The sequence below is a fragment of the Sceloporus undulatus genome, chromosome 5, assembly GCF_019175285.1.
Source record: "Sceloporus undulatus isolate JIND9_A2432 ecotype Alabama chromosome 5, SceUnd_v1.1, whole genome shotgun sequence".
Lineage (NCBI taxonomy): Eukaryota > Metazoa > Chordata > Lepidosauria > Squamata > Phrynosomatidae > Sceloporus > Sceloporus undulatus.
In genome coordinates this window covers 144,279,155-144,293,707 of record NC_056526.1, presented here as the reverse complement: position 1 = coordinate 144,293,707, position 14,553 = coordinate 144,279,155, and the positions used below count along the sequence as shown (strand labels likewise).

At 38.3% G+C, this 14,553-nt stretch overlaps 1 protein-coding gene across 8 annotated transcripts in view; it reads left to right on the top strand.

The window, feature by feature from the left end:
- The window catches only part of TRIM2 (tripartite motif containing 2), a 67,098-nt gene that overhangs the window by 32,741 nt on the left and 19,804 nt on the right, over window positions 1–14,553 (top strand). For all 8 annotated transcript variants that reach the window (XM_042467831.1, XM_042467832.1, XM_042467834.1 and 5 more), the window contains 3 exons: window positions 3,003–3,240; window positions 8,145–8,296; window positions 11,910–12,090. In XM_042467831.1, coding sequence (XP_042323765.1) covers window positions 3,003–3,240; window positions 8,145–8,296; window positions 11,910–12,090 — 571 coding nt within the window. The remainder of the gene's footprint in view (window positions 1–3,002; window positions 3,241–8,144; window positions 8,297–11,909; window positions 12,091–14,553) is intronic.

The window sequence follows — 14,553 nt, the reverse complement described above, 5'->3', positions numbered from 1 at the left end:
CACTTTTTTTAAAATGGAGGACACACGAAAAGAATTGCTGATTTTTTAAAAAATGTTAATATAAATGCATGTTTCTGAGGCTTCTATAGACAATTGCCCCCAAAGGCCCCGGCGGCAATCGGCGGCAGGACTGGGCTGGGGCCGGTCCCAAGGCCTCGCCGGCACGGATCTGGCCCGCGAGCCGCAGGTTGCCTACCCCTGGCTTAGTAGCTACTGGCCTTTGCAAGTAGTTGCTTTGCCAATCTATCAATTTTGCGATTAATTTTATTATCATTATTTTTTAAAAAGGACCCAAAACAGTGGCACTGGGGTGTGTGTGTGACATCTCTGGGGATGGATGGCACACACCCCTCTGCCATTTGTTCCTCCTCTCTGAAAGACTCAATTCTGATCTGGCATTCCCACTGTTAGGAATTGCGTCAGAATCGATTCTTCCCAAAAGAACCTCTGAAAAAGTGTTAACAAAATGAACCAGGGTTCTATTCATCTTCCTTTTAATGCACCCTCTTTTTCTCTTGCTGTCTCATGTTTTTTTTAAAATTAACTACAGAAGTACAAATGGCTGTATTTTGCCCTTTAAATTTGTTGTCTTCTCCCCACCCACCCATAGTATATAATTGTAGAAGCCAGCTCAGCCTGAAGGACTGTCATATGTATCTAAAGCCTCCGGTTGAATTTAGTCTGGCTTCAACTTTTGGTATGCCAGTGGAAATGCTCAACTTTTGCAGCAATGGCCAGCTTCCGGATCAGGGCTGAACAAATACTCCCGCTTGCTGCACCACAGGCACAATTACTTAGAAGATGGAAACAAAAACTAGGCCTTGAAGTGTTGTCAGCCACATCATGGGCCATGATTGGCTGAAAGTAGTGGGAAGCAGTGTGAAATGCATGAATAATAATACTTTGCACTCTGTTAGAGTAGACATTATCCTAATTTTTCAAGCTTAGCAGATGTGTGGATGTTGTTGATAGCAAATGCTTATCTTCAGTATATGGATTGTAATCTTCAATACAAGTGCAGGTTGAAAACCTGACCCATCAAGAGATGATTGACTGTTAACCCTAATTATGCAACTGTTAAAGATATAGGCCAGAACCAAAGAGTTGTAGGCGCATAAGCACAAGGACATTTCTCATATTTCATTCTGATTTCATGTATTTGGTAGCAGATCACATGATGTGGCATGCAGGTTTATTGTGCATTTTGGTTGGCCAATAAAGATATCACTGTTTGGTGGATTTAGGTTTAGTCTGTGTTGCTGACAATTAAAAGGAAATGAGTTGCAGGTGATGAAACAGGTGGGGGCATGCTGATGAAATTTGCAAATGACAGCAAATTGAAAAGATTCGCTAATACTCCAGAAGACAGAATCAAAATTCAAGATGACCTTAATAGTTTAGAAAGCTGGACCAAAACTAACAAAATTAATTTTAACAGGGAGAAATGTAAGATACTGCACTTAGGCAGGGAAAAAAAATGAAATTCACAGATATAAGATGTGAAATGGATTTAGAAGTCCTAGTAGACAACAGATTTAACATGCGTCAACAGTGTGATATGGCAGCTTAAAAAGCCAATGTGGTTCTACAAGTATAGTTCTTAGATCAAGGGAAGTAATAGTGCCATCCTATTCTGCCTTGGTCAGGCCTCAACTGGGATATTGTGTCCATTTCTGGTCACTACAGTTCAAAAAGGATGTTGTCAGGCTTGAGCATGTCCAGGGAAGAGAGACCATAATGATGAAAGGTCTGGAAACCATGCCCTATGAGGACAACTTAGGGCATGTTTAGCCTGGAAAAGAGACGTTAAGATGCAATATGATACCCCTGTTTAAATATTGGAAGGGATGTCATGTTGAGGATGGAGCAAGCTTGTTTTCTGCTGCTCCAGAGAATAGGACATGAAACAGTGGATTCAAACTACAGCAAAAGAGATTCCACCTCAACATGAGGAAGTACCTGACAGTAAGAGCTGTTCAAAAGTGGAATACACTCCCTCAGAGTGTGGTGGAGGTTTCTTCCTTGGAAGTTTTTAAACAGAGACTGGTTGGCCATCTGTCAGGAGTGCTTTGATTGTGTGTTCTTTCATGGCAGGGGGTTGCACTGGCTGACCCTTGTGGTCTCTTCCATCTCTATGATTCTATGAAACCAGTAGGAGCTGGTGGTTCCCATGTGAGTGAGGCAGTAGATCATCCCAAGGTTTTTGCTACCATTAAAGGAGCTATCCAGGGTGCTGCACCTAGATAGCTAAAGGTTTTAGCACCTGGAGCCCTCCTTTATGTTTGAGCTTAAAACCTGAAGCGGCTTCGCCACCGCACTGAGATGGGAGCCACCAGCTGCCACAACCTGAAACCTCGGTTTCTGGAATAGGCAGTGCTAGGCTAGATGAACCAGCTGAGGCAGCCAGTATAAAATGTTCAAATGTGACCTTGTGGTTCGTAATGTACACTGTTTGTTTCTCATGATTGAGGAATTTCAGAAGGAAATATATAGTGGGCCCTTGGTATCCACTGTGGTTTGGTTCCAGGACTCTGTATGGATACCAAAATATGTGGATGCTCAAGTCCTATTAAATGCAATGGCACAGTAAAATGGTGTCCCTTACATAAAATGGAAAAATCAAGGTTTTCATTTTTGGAATTTATATAGTTTTATATAAATGTAAATATTTATATAAATATTTTCAAGTTCCGGATGGCAGAATCTGTGGATAAGGAATCTCTGGATACAGAGGGCCGACAGTAATAGAAAATTGGCAGGGGGCGGGGAGCTTCATCCATCTCACTGTTTTGGTACCATTGTATTTTGCAAGATTCCCAGCAGAATGTAAATATTTGGATGGGTGGACAGTACACTGTACTCCCCTCTGCTATGAGTTTGCAAAATGTGGACATGGCCAAGTGGGCTAATGGCTTACTCCCTTTTCTCCTATGAATAAATAATGCTGTAGGAGATATCTATTCTGTTCTGATATCTGCTCATCTTTTTACCATTCTCCTCAGGTGCCTACAGAATTACATTCCAGCTCACAGCTTAACCCTTTCTTGCCCAGTGTGCCGGCAGACATCCATTCTACCAGAGAAAGGGGTTTCTGCACTTCAGAACAACTTCTTCATTACCAACCTGATGGATGTCCTGCAGCGTACTCCAGACAATAGCATTGAGGAGTCTTCCATCTTGGAGACTGTCACAGCTGTTGCTGCTGGCAAACCACTTTCCTGCCCCAATCATGAAGGAAATGTAAGTGGACTAGTTTCTTATAAAACTGACTAGTGATTAGGCAGAAAATGGTAGGTTACATGGGATGAAGTGGATTGTATGATTAAAACTAGGCACTACTGGAAAAGATCTGTACTCTTGTTAAAAAAAATGTAATCAACCTGAAAGATTTTCTTCAGTTTTGTCTGAATGCTTGTTCATGGACTTTATCACACCAGGCTCATAATGCACCACAATCCCATTAGTCCAGCATGTGCAAACATACCAAGTCGGGGCAATCATTATCACACAGCTCTTCAAAAGTCTGATGGCACTGCTTCTGCCCAGCCTCTGCCTTCCTCACATTGGCGTCCATAGACCTTCCTCCCTGCCTTAACCCCTTCCCAGCATGCCTTTCGGTCTGTATTTATTTTTATTTTTTATTTTTAGCGCAATTGCAGAATCATGGCAATCCATTGTTAAAAAGAAAAGAAAAGTGCTTAGAAAAAAGGAAAAGCAACCTGTTTGGGAATAGCGAGGGGTAAGAGGGGGAGGGAAGCACATTCATGCCCACTTGCATCATGTGACTGCTTGCATATTGAAACTGCTTTGGGAGGAAATCTTCACATTCTCACAAAAGTGAAAAAGCAGAGCAATTGGGGGGCATTGATGGATTTTGCCCATCAATGAAAAGCAGCACTCCAGCAGTGGATGGACTTACAGACCTGTGGATGAGATATCTCCAAACCCCCTGTCTTCAGGCCTAGACTCATGTTCTCCCTGATCAAGTTAACCATCTGGCATGTGGTCATCTTCTCTTTCTACTACCTTCCACTTTTTCTAGCATCATTGCTTTTTCTAATGATTGATTTTTCACCATGATGTAGCCAAAGTGCGAGAGCCTCAATTTAGTTATCATGGCTTCTAGGGATAGTTCGGGCTTGATCTGGTCTAGAACCCCTTTGTTTGCCTTCTTGGATGTCCATGGTATCCTCAGCACTCTTCTCCAGCAGTAATCTCAAATGAATTGATTTTCTTTCTGTTGGCTTTTTTCACTGTCCAACTCTCACATCTGTACATGGATATGGGGAACACGTTGGCTTGGACTATTCTCAATTTGGAATATGGAGTTAATCAGGATGGTTAGTAATCTGCCTTCTTTGCTACTAAACTAAGATGTTAATGTCCCATAGTTTAGTAAGATGAATTGGATGAGTTTTCACTTAAGAGAAAACAGGTGATCATGACCTAGAAGAGTAATTCCTCTTTTGCTTCTTTCTGTCATATATGCATAATTCAATTTAGTGGAAAGATCAAACTTTATCTTCCACTGCCATCACCATTGGGAGTCCCTTCCTATCACCAGTCTGTGTAATGCAGATTGTAATGTGCTTGAAAGAGGGAGCAGGTGTATTGCAGAAGGTGTCTACGAAGCAAATATCTCCAGATCAATGAAGCAAATTAAAAAAAAAAAAATCTGCAGAGGAAAACAGCCTGCTTCATACCAGGTTGTGTGAAGCTTGTCTGACCTGTGACAGCATTGCTTTCATACTGTTTATGTACTCTCTCTCTCTCTTTCTCTCTCTCTCTCTCTGTATGCACACACACACACATCTCTGTTTGTATGACATGGGTCTGAAATAAGTTCTAGCAGCATTGCTCTCCCATTGTGACAATGACTGACACCAGGAGATGGACAATTTGGATAAAAAACATATGCTAACAGTGGGCTTTGGGAATAAATGGAGCATATGGTCTGAATTATTGTATTATTCCACTTGAGCTGGCAAGTTGGCTTTGTTGTTCAATACATCAGTGAGCACTATCTTGGATTCAGGAAACATCAAAGTAATATGAACATTAGAATGATTGCCTGACATGATTAGGAAGCTTTTTATAAAAGAGGAACATAATCAAGTACTTGGCATACAAAAATCCTTAGGCACAATAAAGGTAATGCAACTTGTGGTCAATATAGAAAGTTGATAGTTTCATAGTGCCAGGTCCTGATCCTCTCTTGCTGTTTGAATTGCAGGTGTATCTTCCAAAAGGTCCTGTTTCATAAGTTTATTTTGTCTCCTAGATGCAATGCACAGTTCTTTACACTGCCTCCTGAAAAGGTTCCTTGTGCTTTTTCGTCCTCTGGAATGAATTGCTTCTGTTTATGCAACAGTCACAATAATAGAACTTAAAAATGATTCAGTGTTGTGAGACAGCCCCTTGCCACATCATTTATTGTAGACACATTGAACAGAAGTTTTTTCGGTGCAAAAAAATCTGGATATATGCTAAATCAGGTTTAACCATATAATCATTATATGGTTAAATCTGATTTATCATATATCCAGATTTTTTGTTTTAAGATTCTAATCCTTAGTCTGTTGTGGTTGATTCTAGCCATAGCATCTTCATTTTAGAGTACATGATACAGGCAACTTTCTGATACTCAGAGTATCATTTCAATGCAATGGTTTACCTTTTAAAAGGACAGGCTTTTATTTTTATTTTTTGTTGGTCTTTTTCTTGTAAAGCACAATGTACAGTGGTGCAACAACAATAACCATTATGCTCCTCCTCCTCATCATCATCATCATATATTTTGAGGGGTTATCCAAATTTTATTTTGCGGCCATAAAAATGAACCATTTCTCTCCCTCCCTTCCTCCCTCTGAAATATTATAGGTCCACTAAAACTAATCCAAGTAGATATAACACACATATCTTATGAGAATGAGAGAGGGGGCATGAACAAAGAGTAACAAAGTTACAGAGAACATATATGTAAAATAAAATCTTTAACAGGTAGATATCACATTAGGTTACGGTCTTCAAAACCCCTTTAGTTAAAAATATTTTTTTAAAAAGCATGCAGACTGGTAATAAAGAAGAGTTTATTACAGAAAAAAATATTTTTTTTTAATAGAATGCTTCTTATTAATCTGCAGCTTTTTGGGTCTACTGATTCTGTATAATCCTTTTAAATGTGCCCTTTCCAGGTTTGAAAAATAACCAATGCTCTTCCTCTGATAAACTTTTAAATTTCAACCAAAGCATTACAGATTATTCCCTGTTAAAACTTGTGAGTGCCAAAAACATGGACCTCATTATTTGTAAAACCCAGTGCCATTCTACTTATATTCCAGAATGACTCACTAATGCTGAATATTCCTGAAACACGAGAAATGACAGTTCTATATAAAACTGAACAGTGGGGAAAATGACAAGCCCAAGTGTATCTGTGGCATTTCAAGTAGCTTAAGTTGTGTAGGACAGTGGTAGACAGACTTTGAGTCAGTAGGATCTATGGTACTTTGATGGGTTTGTAAAAAAATCAGATCAAATCACCAAATCACCAATTGTAACCTGGTGCCAGAGACATAATACTTGATGTTAAAAACAAATTCTGGGCCCTGGTATTAATTATGACTACCAGAACTGAACATGCCTTTCATGGAAAAAAAATCCACTCCTCATTACTCTAATCATTTTACATTTCAACTGTGTAACTTGGAGGGTTCTGGCAGGAGTCATTTTATTGCAACTCTAATTAAACAATTGGAATTGAAATACTTGCTCTTCTACTACAAATCGTCTCGGTCTGGAGATCTGCCTTCTGCTATCCCTGCTGTAGGGTTATACAGTATTTGCCTGTGTTTGTATTAGTATGGCAATTTTGCACATAACTGTTGTTGTTTTTTAAATTAAATCTGTACCCCTATATCTGATGTTATGTTAAAATATAACATTACAAATCTTTTGTTGACTATGCAATCCGCATGATTGTTTGACTATTTATGATAACATTTTGTATTACAATACTGTGTATGCACACCTTGTTTTCATAATTTGCAGTGGGATGTTTGCCAGTGTTGGACATAAACAGTGCAGTTTTGAGCTTGTCTATTGAGATGTAAGGCCCACTAAGGTTATTTAGATTTACATGCAGGCATATGTTTATAGGTTGGTAGCCAAAAGCTGCATTTTATCATTTACCAAGTTGAATTAAGGCTAATTGAATTCAGTGGGTCTTATTTCTGAGTAGACACACATAGGATTGCACTACATATAATGGAACATCTATATCCTGTGATTGTTTTAGTAATCACAGTGTGGTTCTACCCTTAGATTAGTTGTTTCTGTACAGGCAGATACAGTACGGAAAATCACTGAACTCAAGTCATACTCAAAAGCTTGGGGTATATAGCTACTAGAGCTAAAAGGCAAACTGCTAGACAATTATTAACTTAATGTGTCCAATAAGAATTTCTCTTTTAGGAGAAACATAGCATACTATTTTGGCTTTATTTCACAAAAATTAGTTAGTACTCATGGCCAGTTTAAAATGTCTGTACACTGAAGGCATAGCATATGCCATTAAATACTGGGAAATTTCCTCTCCCTTAACCCAGTATGTTGTGTGAATTTTGCTATGAGTTTAGGGTATTTTAAAAAGTTCAAAGTACTTAAAATTAGCTACAGATGTATAAATTAGATTTAAAATTACCTGAAATGTTTTTTTTTAATCAAGATGTCTGATTCAACATTATTACATTCATTAATGTCTCCCCACCCATTATAAACCACATATATATGAACTTTACATTATTTAAATTGGCTTTAATATTGACTGTGATATTGGTTGTGGACACTGACCTGAAAGTAACTAAATTGACTATGAGATTCTACCCCATGCATTTTTTGAACTTTAGCAGTTTGCTGCTGAAATTTTGGCAGCAAACCACCTGGCCAGTTTTTTAAAAATAAAACCCTGAGGAGTTCAGGGGCAGCAAAATAAATAGGGTTTGGGGAAGGATGTGTATTTCATGGACCACACTTTCCACTTAAGAAGCACACTGTTTTGCATATACTGTACTGTATTACTGAGACCTTAAAGAAGGAATGACTGGAATTCTAACAACAGTCATACTCTCCCTCTCTGTAATCAGCTGATGGAATTTTACTGTCAATCTTGTGAGACAGCCATGTGCCGGGAATGTACAGAAGGAGAGCATGCGGAACACCCCACAGTACCTCTCAAGGATGTTGTTGAACAACACAAGGCTTCTCTTCAAGTACAGTTAGATGCTGTCAACAAAAGGTATGAAAATATATCCTTATTGCAAATTCTAGGGATGTAAAAAGGCATTCTAGGATAATACAGTTCATATCAGATGGCGAACCAAAGTGAAATATATGTGATTTAGGATCCTTTGAAAGAAGTGATTATAAAATCCTTTGAAAGAAGTGTCCGGTAGCACTGGAAGGTGTGAGCAAAAGAGGAGACAGCAAATACAAGAGCTTTTGGCTTTGTATTCCTGTGCTTTTCCATATGGTATGGATTTAGAAGAGACCTAGTGTGCATAGTGGTTTGAGCATTGGATTACAACTCCAGAGACAATGGTTCAAATCCCCATTCAGCCATGGAAACCCACTGGTTGACCTTGGGAAAGTTGCACTCTCTTAACCTCAGAGAAACGAAAAGGCAAGACCCCTCAGAACAAATCTTGCCAAGAAACCCCCATGTTAGGTTCACCTCAGGGTCTCCATAAACTGAAAACTACTTGAAGGTACACACCAAAAACATTAACAACATAGATTTAGAAAATTTGTAGGTTGCAGCCCCCCCCCCCCCCCCCCCCCGCCCTTTGCTGAAACAGTTAACTGATCCTGTAGGTTGAGAGTGGCCAACTACAGTGGGTGCAGAGGCCAGTTTTCAGCCTTGCCGTAAATTGCACCACACCATTTGGGAACCATGTTCACCAAAAATAAACTAAAAATTGCATCCGGGAGTAAATTCTGCTTGTGAGTTCTGAGATTGTCAGATTTGGGGGGGTGGGTTGAATGAGGGATTTTTTTTATTTTTATAGGCAATCAGCCACTCCTGGAGAGCTCAAGAAGTAATTATTCTCCATTTGGGAGAGGAAAGCATGAAGTCAATCAAACAAACAAAAAACCCACCCCAAAACCAGACCAAAACAAAAATCCAACATTTTTGATGGAGTTCTAGTTTATTGAGACAAACCTAAGAGAAAGCAGGTGGCCTGAAGAAAGCTTGGAGAGTTTCATGTGTCCCATGCAGAACACAATTCCCACCAATTCTGTAGATAGCACCCATCCTGATTTATATCTGCTCTTTTTATAGCAATTAGACTATTAATTTCTTATTTAATTTATGTCAAGTACGATCTTAATGAGAATAGCAGGTTTACTACTCATGGATTAGGTTTTCATGCAGTGGTAATGTTTTGACATTATGGAGTTGTATGAGCCCTGGAGACACACATTTTCTCCTCCCTTGTTTTGCAGCAATGAGGAAGAGATGAGAAACTTCTATTTCAGTTTTAGAATAACTGTAGCTTGTTATGGTATTTGGATGTGGTTGCAGTTTTATTAGTATGGAATATAATTGATTGAAAGTAGCCCCCCAGGATTTAAAGCCTCCTTGTTTCATTAATCATAATTAAAGGTAATTGCAGTTTATCCAGGTTCAGATGTCATGACAAACTATGGTTAGTCTAAACCTCTTCTTATGGTCACACTGGAAGAAGAATGGAAAGTACACAGACCTGAGGCATAGGGAGGCTTATTTTCGTGATGGTAAATCATAACTTAATGCAGAGCTTGAGAAGTTACGTTTTGGACAATAGACATGCTAGCTGGTCGGTTTTGAGACTTGTAAGGCTTTAAAAAAAAGAAAACAAAAACAAACCAAAACACCAAAATCACATTTCCAAGCTCTGGTTTAGTGTTACATAATACAGTCAATCAATCTAGTCGTGTAGTCTTAAGCTGATTCATTTACATTTATCCGCAATGTAGACTACAAATAGCCCGAAGTGTACTTTTGTACAGCCTGCATTCTTTTTAAAAGCTTCTAGATCCTGAATTTTCTCCCGATGTTCCTTCCCCCTCCATTTTTTTGAAACATCAGTTTGAAAATGATGGCATAAACTATAGAAGATTCATAAACATGCAGGCTGAATCCCAAACTCATTTAAGTCGTTCCATGATGTTTTCAGGATTGATTAATATTGGTATTATTTTTAAGGATAAATACTACAACATAACTACTATTTATAGCCTCATTAATGCTAATAATACTGTTCTGGAAATTGCATTAATGTATATGCAACTACATATATACATAAGCTACCTTTTGTTCTTCAGGCTGGTGTTGGGTTTTGAATAAGACTGCACCCAGTCCAAAATTCTGTCTTATTTGTGAGAAAGTTTTTACATCAAAACTATGGAGACTATGTCTATAATAGACCACATTTGGAAGTAATACTTTCCCTCCCATCTGTCCTCCTCTTCTCATCTTCCCTGTTACTAGAATAAGGAATAATTGAGAATTTTGCTTGTGGATTGCTGGTTTGTTCTTAAGTTTGAATATGTACTCTGTGTGGTTTAAAACGCACTCTGTTTTGCTAAACAGACTACAAAACCAATCTAAGTTTACAGTTGACATCTAAAACTAGAGTTTATTGTAAACCACAAGTTCTGCTTCTCTTATTATTATTATGCTTTATTTATATAGTGCTGTAGATTTACACAGTGCTGTACATACAAACAATAAAATAGATAAAGTAAATCTGCCCATGGCATACAGTTGTAAGAAATAATAGCTTAATACATATACATAATACATAACAATACAGGAAAAGGTACAATAAAATAAAGCAGGCAACAAATTAAAAACGTCAAGTAACAAATAATAGTCACGCAACATAACAACAAACTTGGAATCTACTAAAGTCAGTCAGCCAGTCAACATTTATTAGGCATACAACAGCAACATACATTTACAATTATTAAAATTTAAGCCATAATCTTGTTGCCTCCACCAGAAAATTGGCCATTAGCCTGGTAATATGTGGGTTCTGATCTTCCAATAAGTATTCCACTGATAACTCATCCAAACAGATATTCATTACTAATAACCTTCTTAACAATTTCCCCCTCGGAATTATATACAATGGACAAAGCAATACAATATGATGGAGAACTTCTGGAGCTTGATCACAGTGACATACACAATTCAAAAATGGGGTCTGCAAATATCTGCCCTGGTCACATTTGAGGAGCGTACATTCAGTCTTGCAAACACAAAGGCCTTCCTCGATATCAGCAGTGAAAGGGTAAATTTCTAATTTATTCCTCTTCTCAGCTATGAAGAAGAAGCAGATGGGAGTAATGAATAGTTTGGCCATGCATAGCCACATTCCTACTTATCTATGAAAAGTTACATTGTGTTTTAGCATTATCTACAAACTCGCTTGGTAATAATAAGATACAGGTTTAGTCTCCTTTATCCAGAATTCCAAAGTTAAAAAATGTGCATATAGGTGGCTGTCATAGTGACACCTTTACTTTCTGATGATTCAGTGTATATAAACTTTGTTTCATTCATAAAAATATTAAAAATAATGAATATAAAATTACCTTCAGGCTATGTGTATAAGGTTTTCATGTTTAGACTTGGGTTCCATCTCCAAGGTACCTCATTATGTATATACAGATATTCCAAAGGCCAAAAACCTCCGAAATAAAAAAAAAAAACACTTCTGGTCTTAAGCATTTTGGATAAGAGACTCAACCTGTAATAGAATTTCCCTGAGTTACACTTGGAGTGAGCATGTAAAAAATATTGCACATGATTTAAAGGGGAATCCTGTTTGAAGCACCATTCACTGTAATTTATTCTTGAACAGGCTTCCAGAGATAGATACGGCACTTCATTTCATATCTGAAATTATACATCAGCTCACCAACCAAAAGACCAGCATCGTCGATGAAATTCATTCCACTTTTGATGAACTCCAGAAGACTTTAAATGTCCGCAAAAGTGTGCTGCTTATGGAATTGGAAGTCAATTATGGCCTTAAACATAAAGTAAGCTCTTGCTTTTGTCAGTAAAACTATATGTGTGATGCTACAAGGAGTAATGATACCCAAAAACTTATTTTCTTTAGCAGAGAAAGAATGGGAAATGGTCTGTGTGCCCTATAACCTATAAGGTTAATCTAGAATCCTAATACAGCTGTGCATTTTCCAATTAATTTTAATTATTTGGGAACTGGCAACTAGTACAGCTTCAGCTTCAGAAGCATTGCCATAAAATTTGTTTGAAAGGAACATTGATTAGAAATGGCATTAAAGGAACAACAAATGCTGTTTGGATTCCCTGGTCGTATATTAATACATTCATGTAACTGACAATTTCGAAAACTTGAAATTAAATTATTGCCACAGTTCATGGTAAATTGTTATGGTCTACTTTGATTAGATATAATGTGTTGGACACCAGAAAAATCAAAAGTAAACATGGCTGATCATAATACTCTCATGTTATTAGATGACATTGATGACAATAAACCAGTTGCAGACACACACACACACACACACACACACACAGGTTTGTTGTAGCAATGTCAAGCATGTGATTTAGATTACTAAAGTGTATTAAAATTCAAGAGTTTGTGTAAACAGGTATTATTATTAGTATATTAAAGCATCATGTTGTGTAAAGAAAGGAAACACTTGTTTTTCAGGATGCAAATTTGTCTGTATAACTGAAAAATAATCTTTCTTAGTGATACATATTCCTACTGCTCCTTGAAATTTAGGTCATTTCACCCACATAGACAGCTTATGTTCAGATTTGGATTTCAGTTAGACATGCATCAGTTTAATTCAGCTTGTCCCTGACCTAACACAGTGCAGAAAAAAATGGTTTCCTCAGTGTATTCTACCCAATACACTTGCTTTGTAAAAATGCAAAAAAAAAAAATAATGACACAAAACACTGTGTCAAACATAAATTTTAAATGTTGCTTTGCTGGTGGTCTTATTTTGCTTAATTTTACCAGCTATTAATTAGTTGTATTTTATTTTTTTCCTCCTGTGTATTATTAACTAAATTGTTTATAAGCCCTAAGTAGGCATTCAGTCCTCTTGCAATTGAGAAGAATTGTACTAACACCATCACCTAACTGCTGTGGAATTTGATGAGGAATGTTTGAGTTACAGTTGGCTCTTAGTATCCATGGGGGTTCTGTTTCAGACCCCCCACCAGTGCCAAAAACCAAGGGCCATCAAGTCCCATGGTTCATAATGGTGGCATGCATGGGGCTGTACTGCTGCAACTGGCTGCATGTTTTGCCATTAGAGCCAATGGGGCTTGCTGTCTGCAGATGGTAAGCCTGTGGTTGGGGCAGGCAGACTGTAGTTTGCTGTACGTGATGTCAGTTGTCCCAGTGATTTAGAAGCCTGATCGTTCAAGGATCTAAAGGAAGTGCGTATTTATGTGGCTCCTTGCTTCAAACCTCTCACTTTCAACACTTGGAGGATAGCACAGGAGGTGATGGAGATTGTAGGGGCAGCATATGCAGCCCCATGCCCCCCTCATGCATGAGGATTGCACATACGTTTAGGGTTCTGCAAATGTGATGAAAATTTGGTGACCCTCCAAATATTTTGCAACACCTATAATTCCCAAGTGTGGCATAGTGGTTTGAGTATTGGACTGCTACCCTGGAGACCAGGGTTCGATTCCCAGCTTGACCATGAAACCCACTGGGTGACCTTGAGCAAATCACATGCTCTCAGCCTCAGGGGAAGGCAATGGCAAACCTCCTCGGAACAAATCTTGCAAGAAAACCTCATGGGATGCCATAAATCAGAAATGACTTGAAGGCACACAACAACAACAACAACATAATCCCCCGTGGTGGCTAGGGCTGATGGGAAGTATAGGCCAAGAACCAAGAATGCCAAATCCCCCACCCCCATATGTAATGGTTTGAATGTTTGACTTCAAACATATGTGACTCCATGAGGAATATTTCAAGGCACATCTGTATGTCTTAGGCTTGAGGCATTCACTATATTCAGAAGAAGGATTTTGGAAGTTTGGTCATTGACATGTGAAATCTCTTTTCCATCTCACTTTGAGCAGGAAAGATAGTACCAAATATAAGACTAAGAAGAGGTCTGTTTATGTTTATTAGAGTGCACAAGAGCTAAAATAATTGGGTATAGGGCCTATCTCTCATATATCCAGCCCTCTCTATCCCTACCTTCCTGGCTTCAGCAAGGATATCTGAAGGGATGCATTACTCATATTCACTTGAACACAAGTAGAACACGGTTAAGAAAGGCTTCTGATTTCATGGCTGCACTGGAAAAGGAATAGGTGAGGGAAGCTCACATAGCCTATGGCTTATTTGTAAAATGTTGAAAAACCCATACGTTAGTGATGTGTCTAGGTCTTGGTTTCTAAATTAGTAGCTTGTAGAAAACTTCTCTTTCCAGGAATGTTGCCCAACTTTTACATGTGCTCAACCCATATGATTC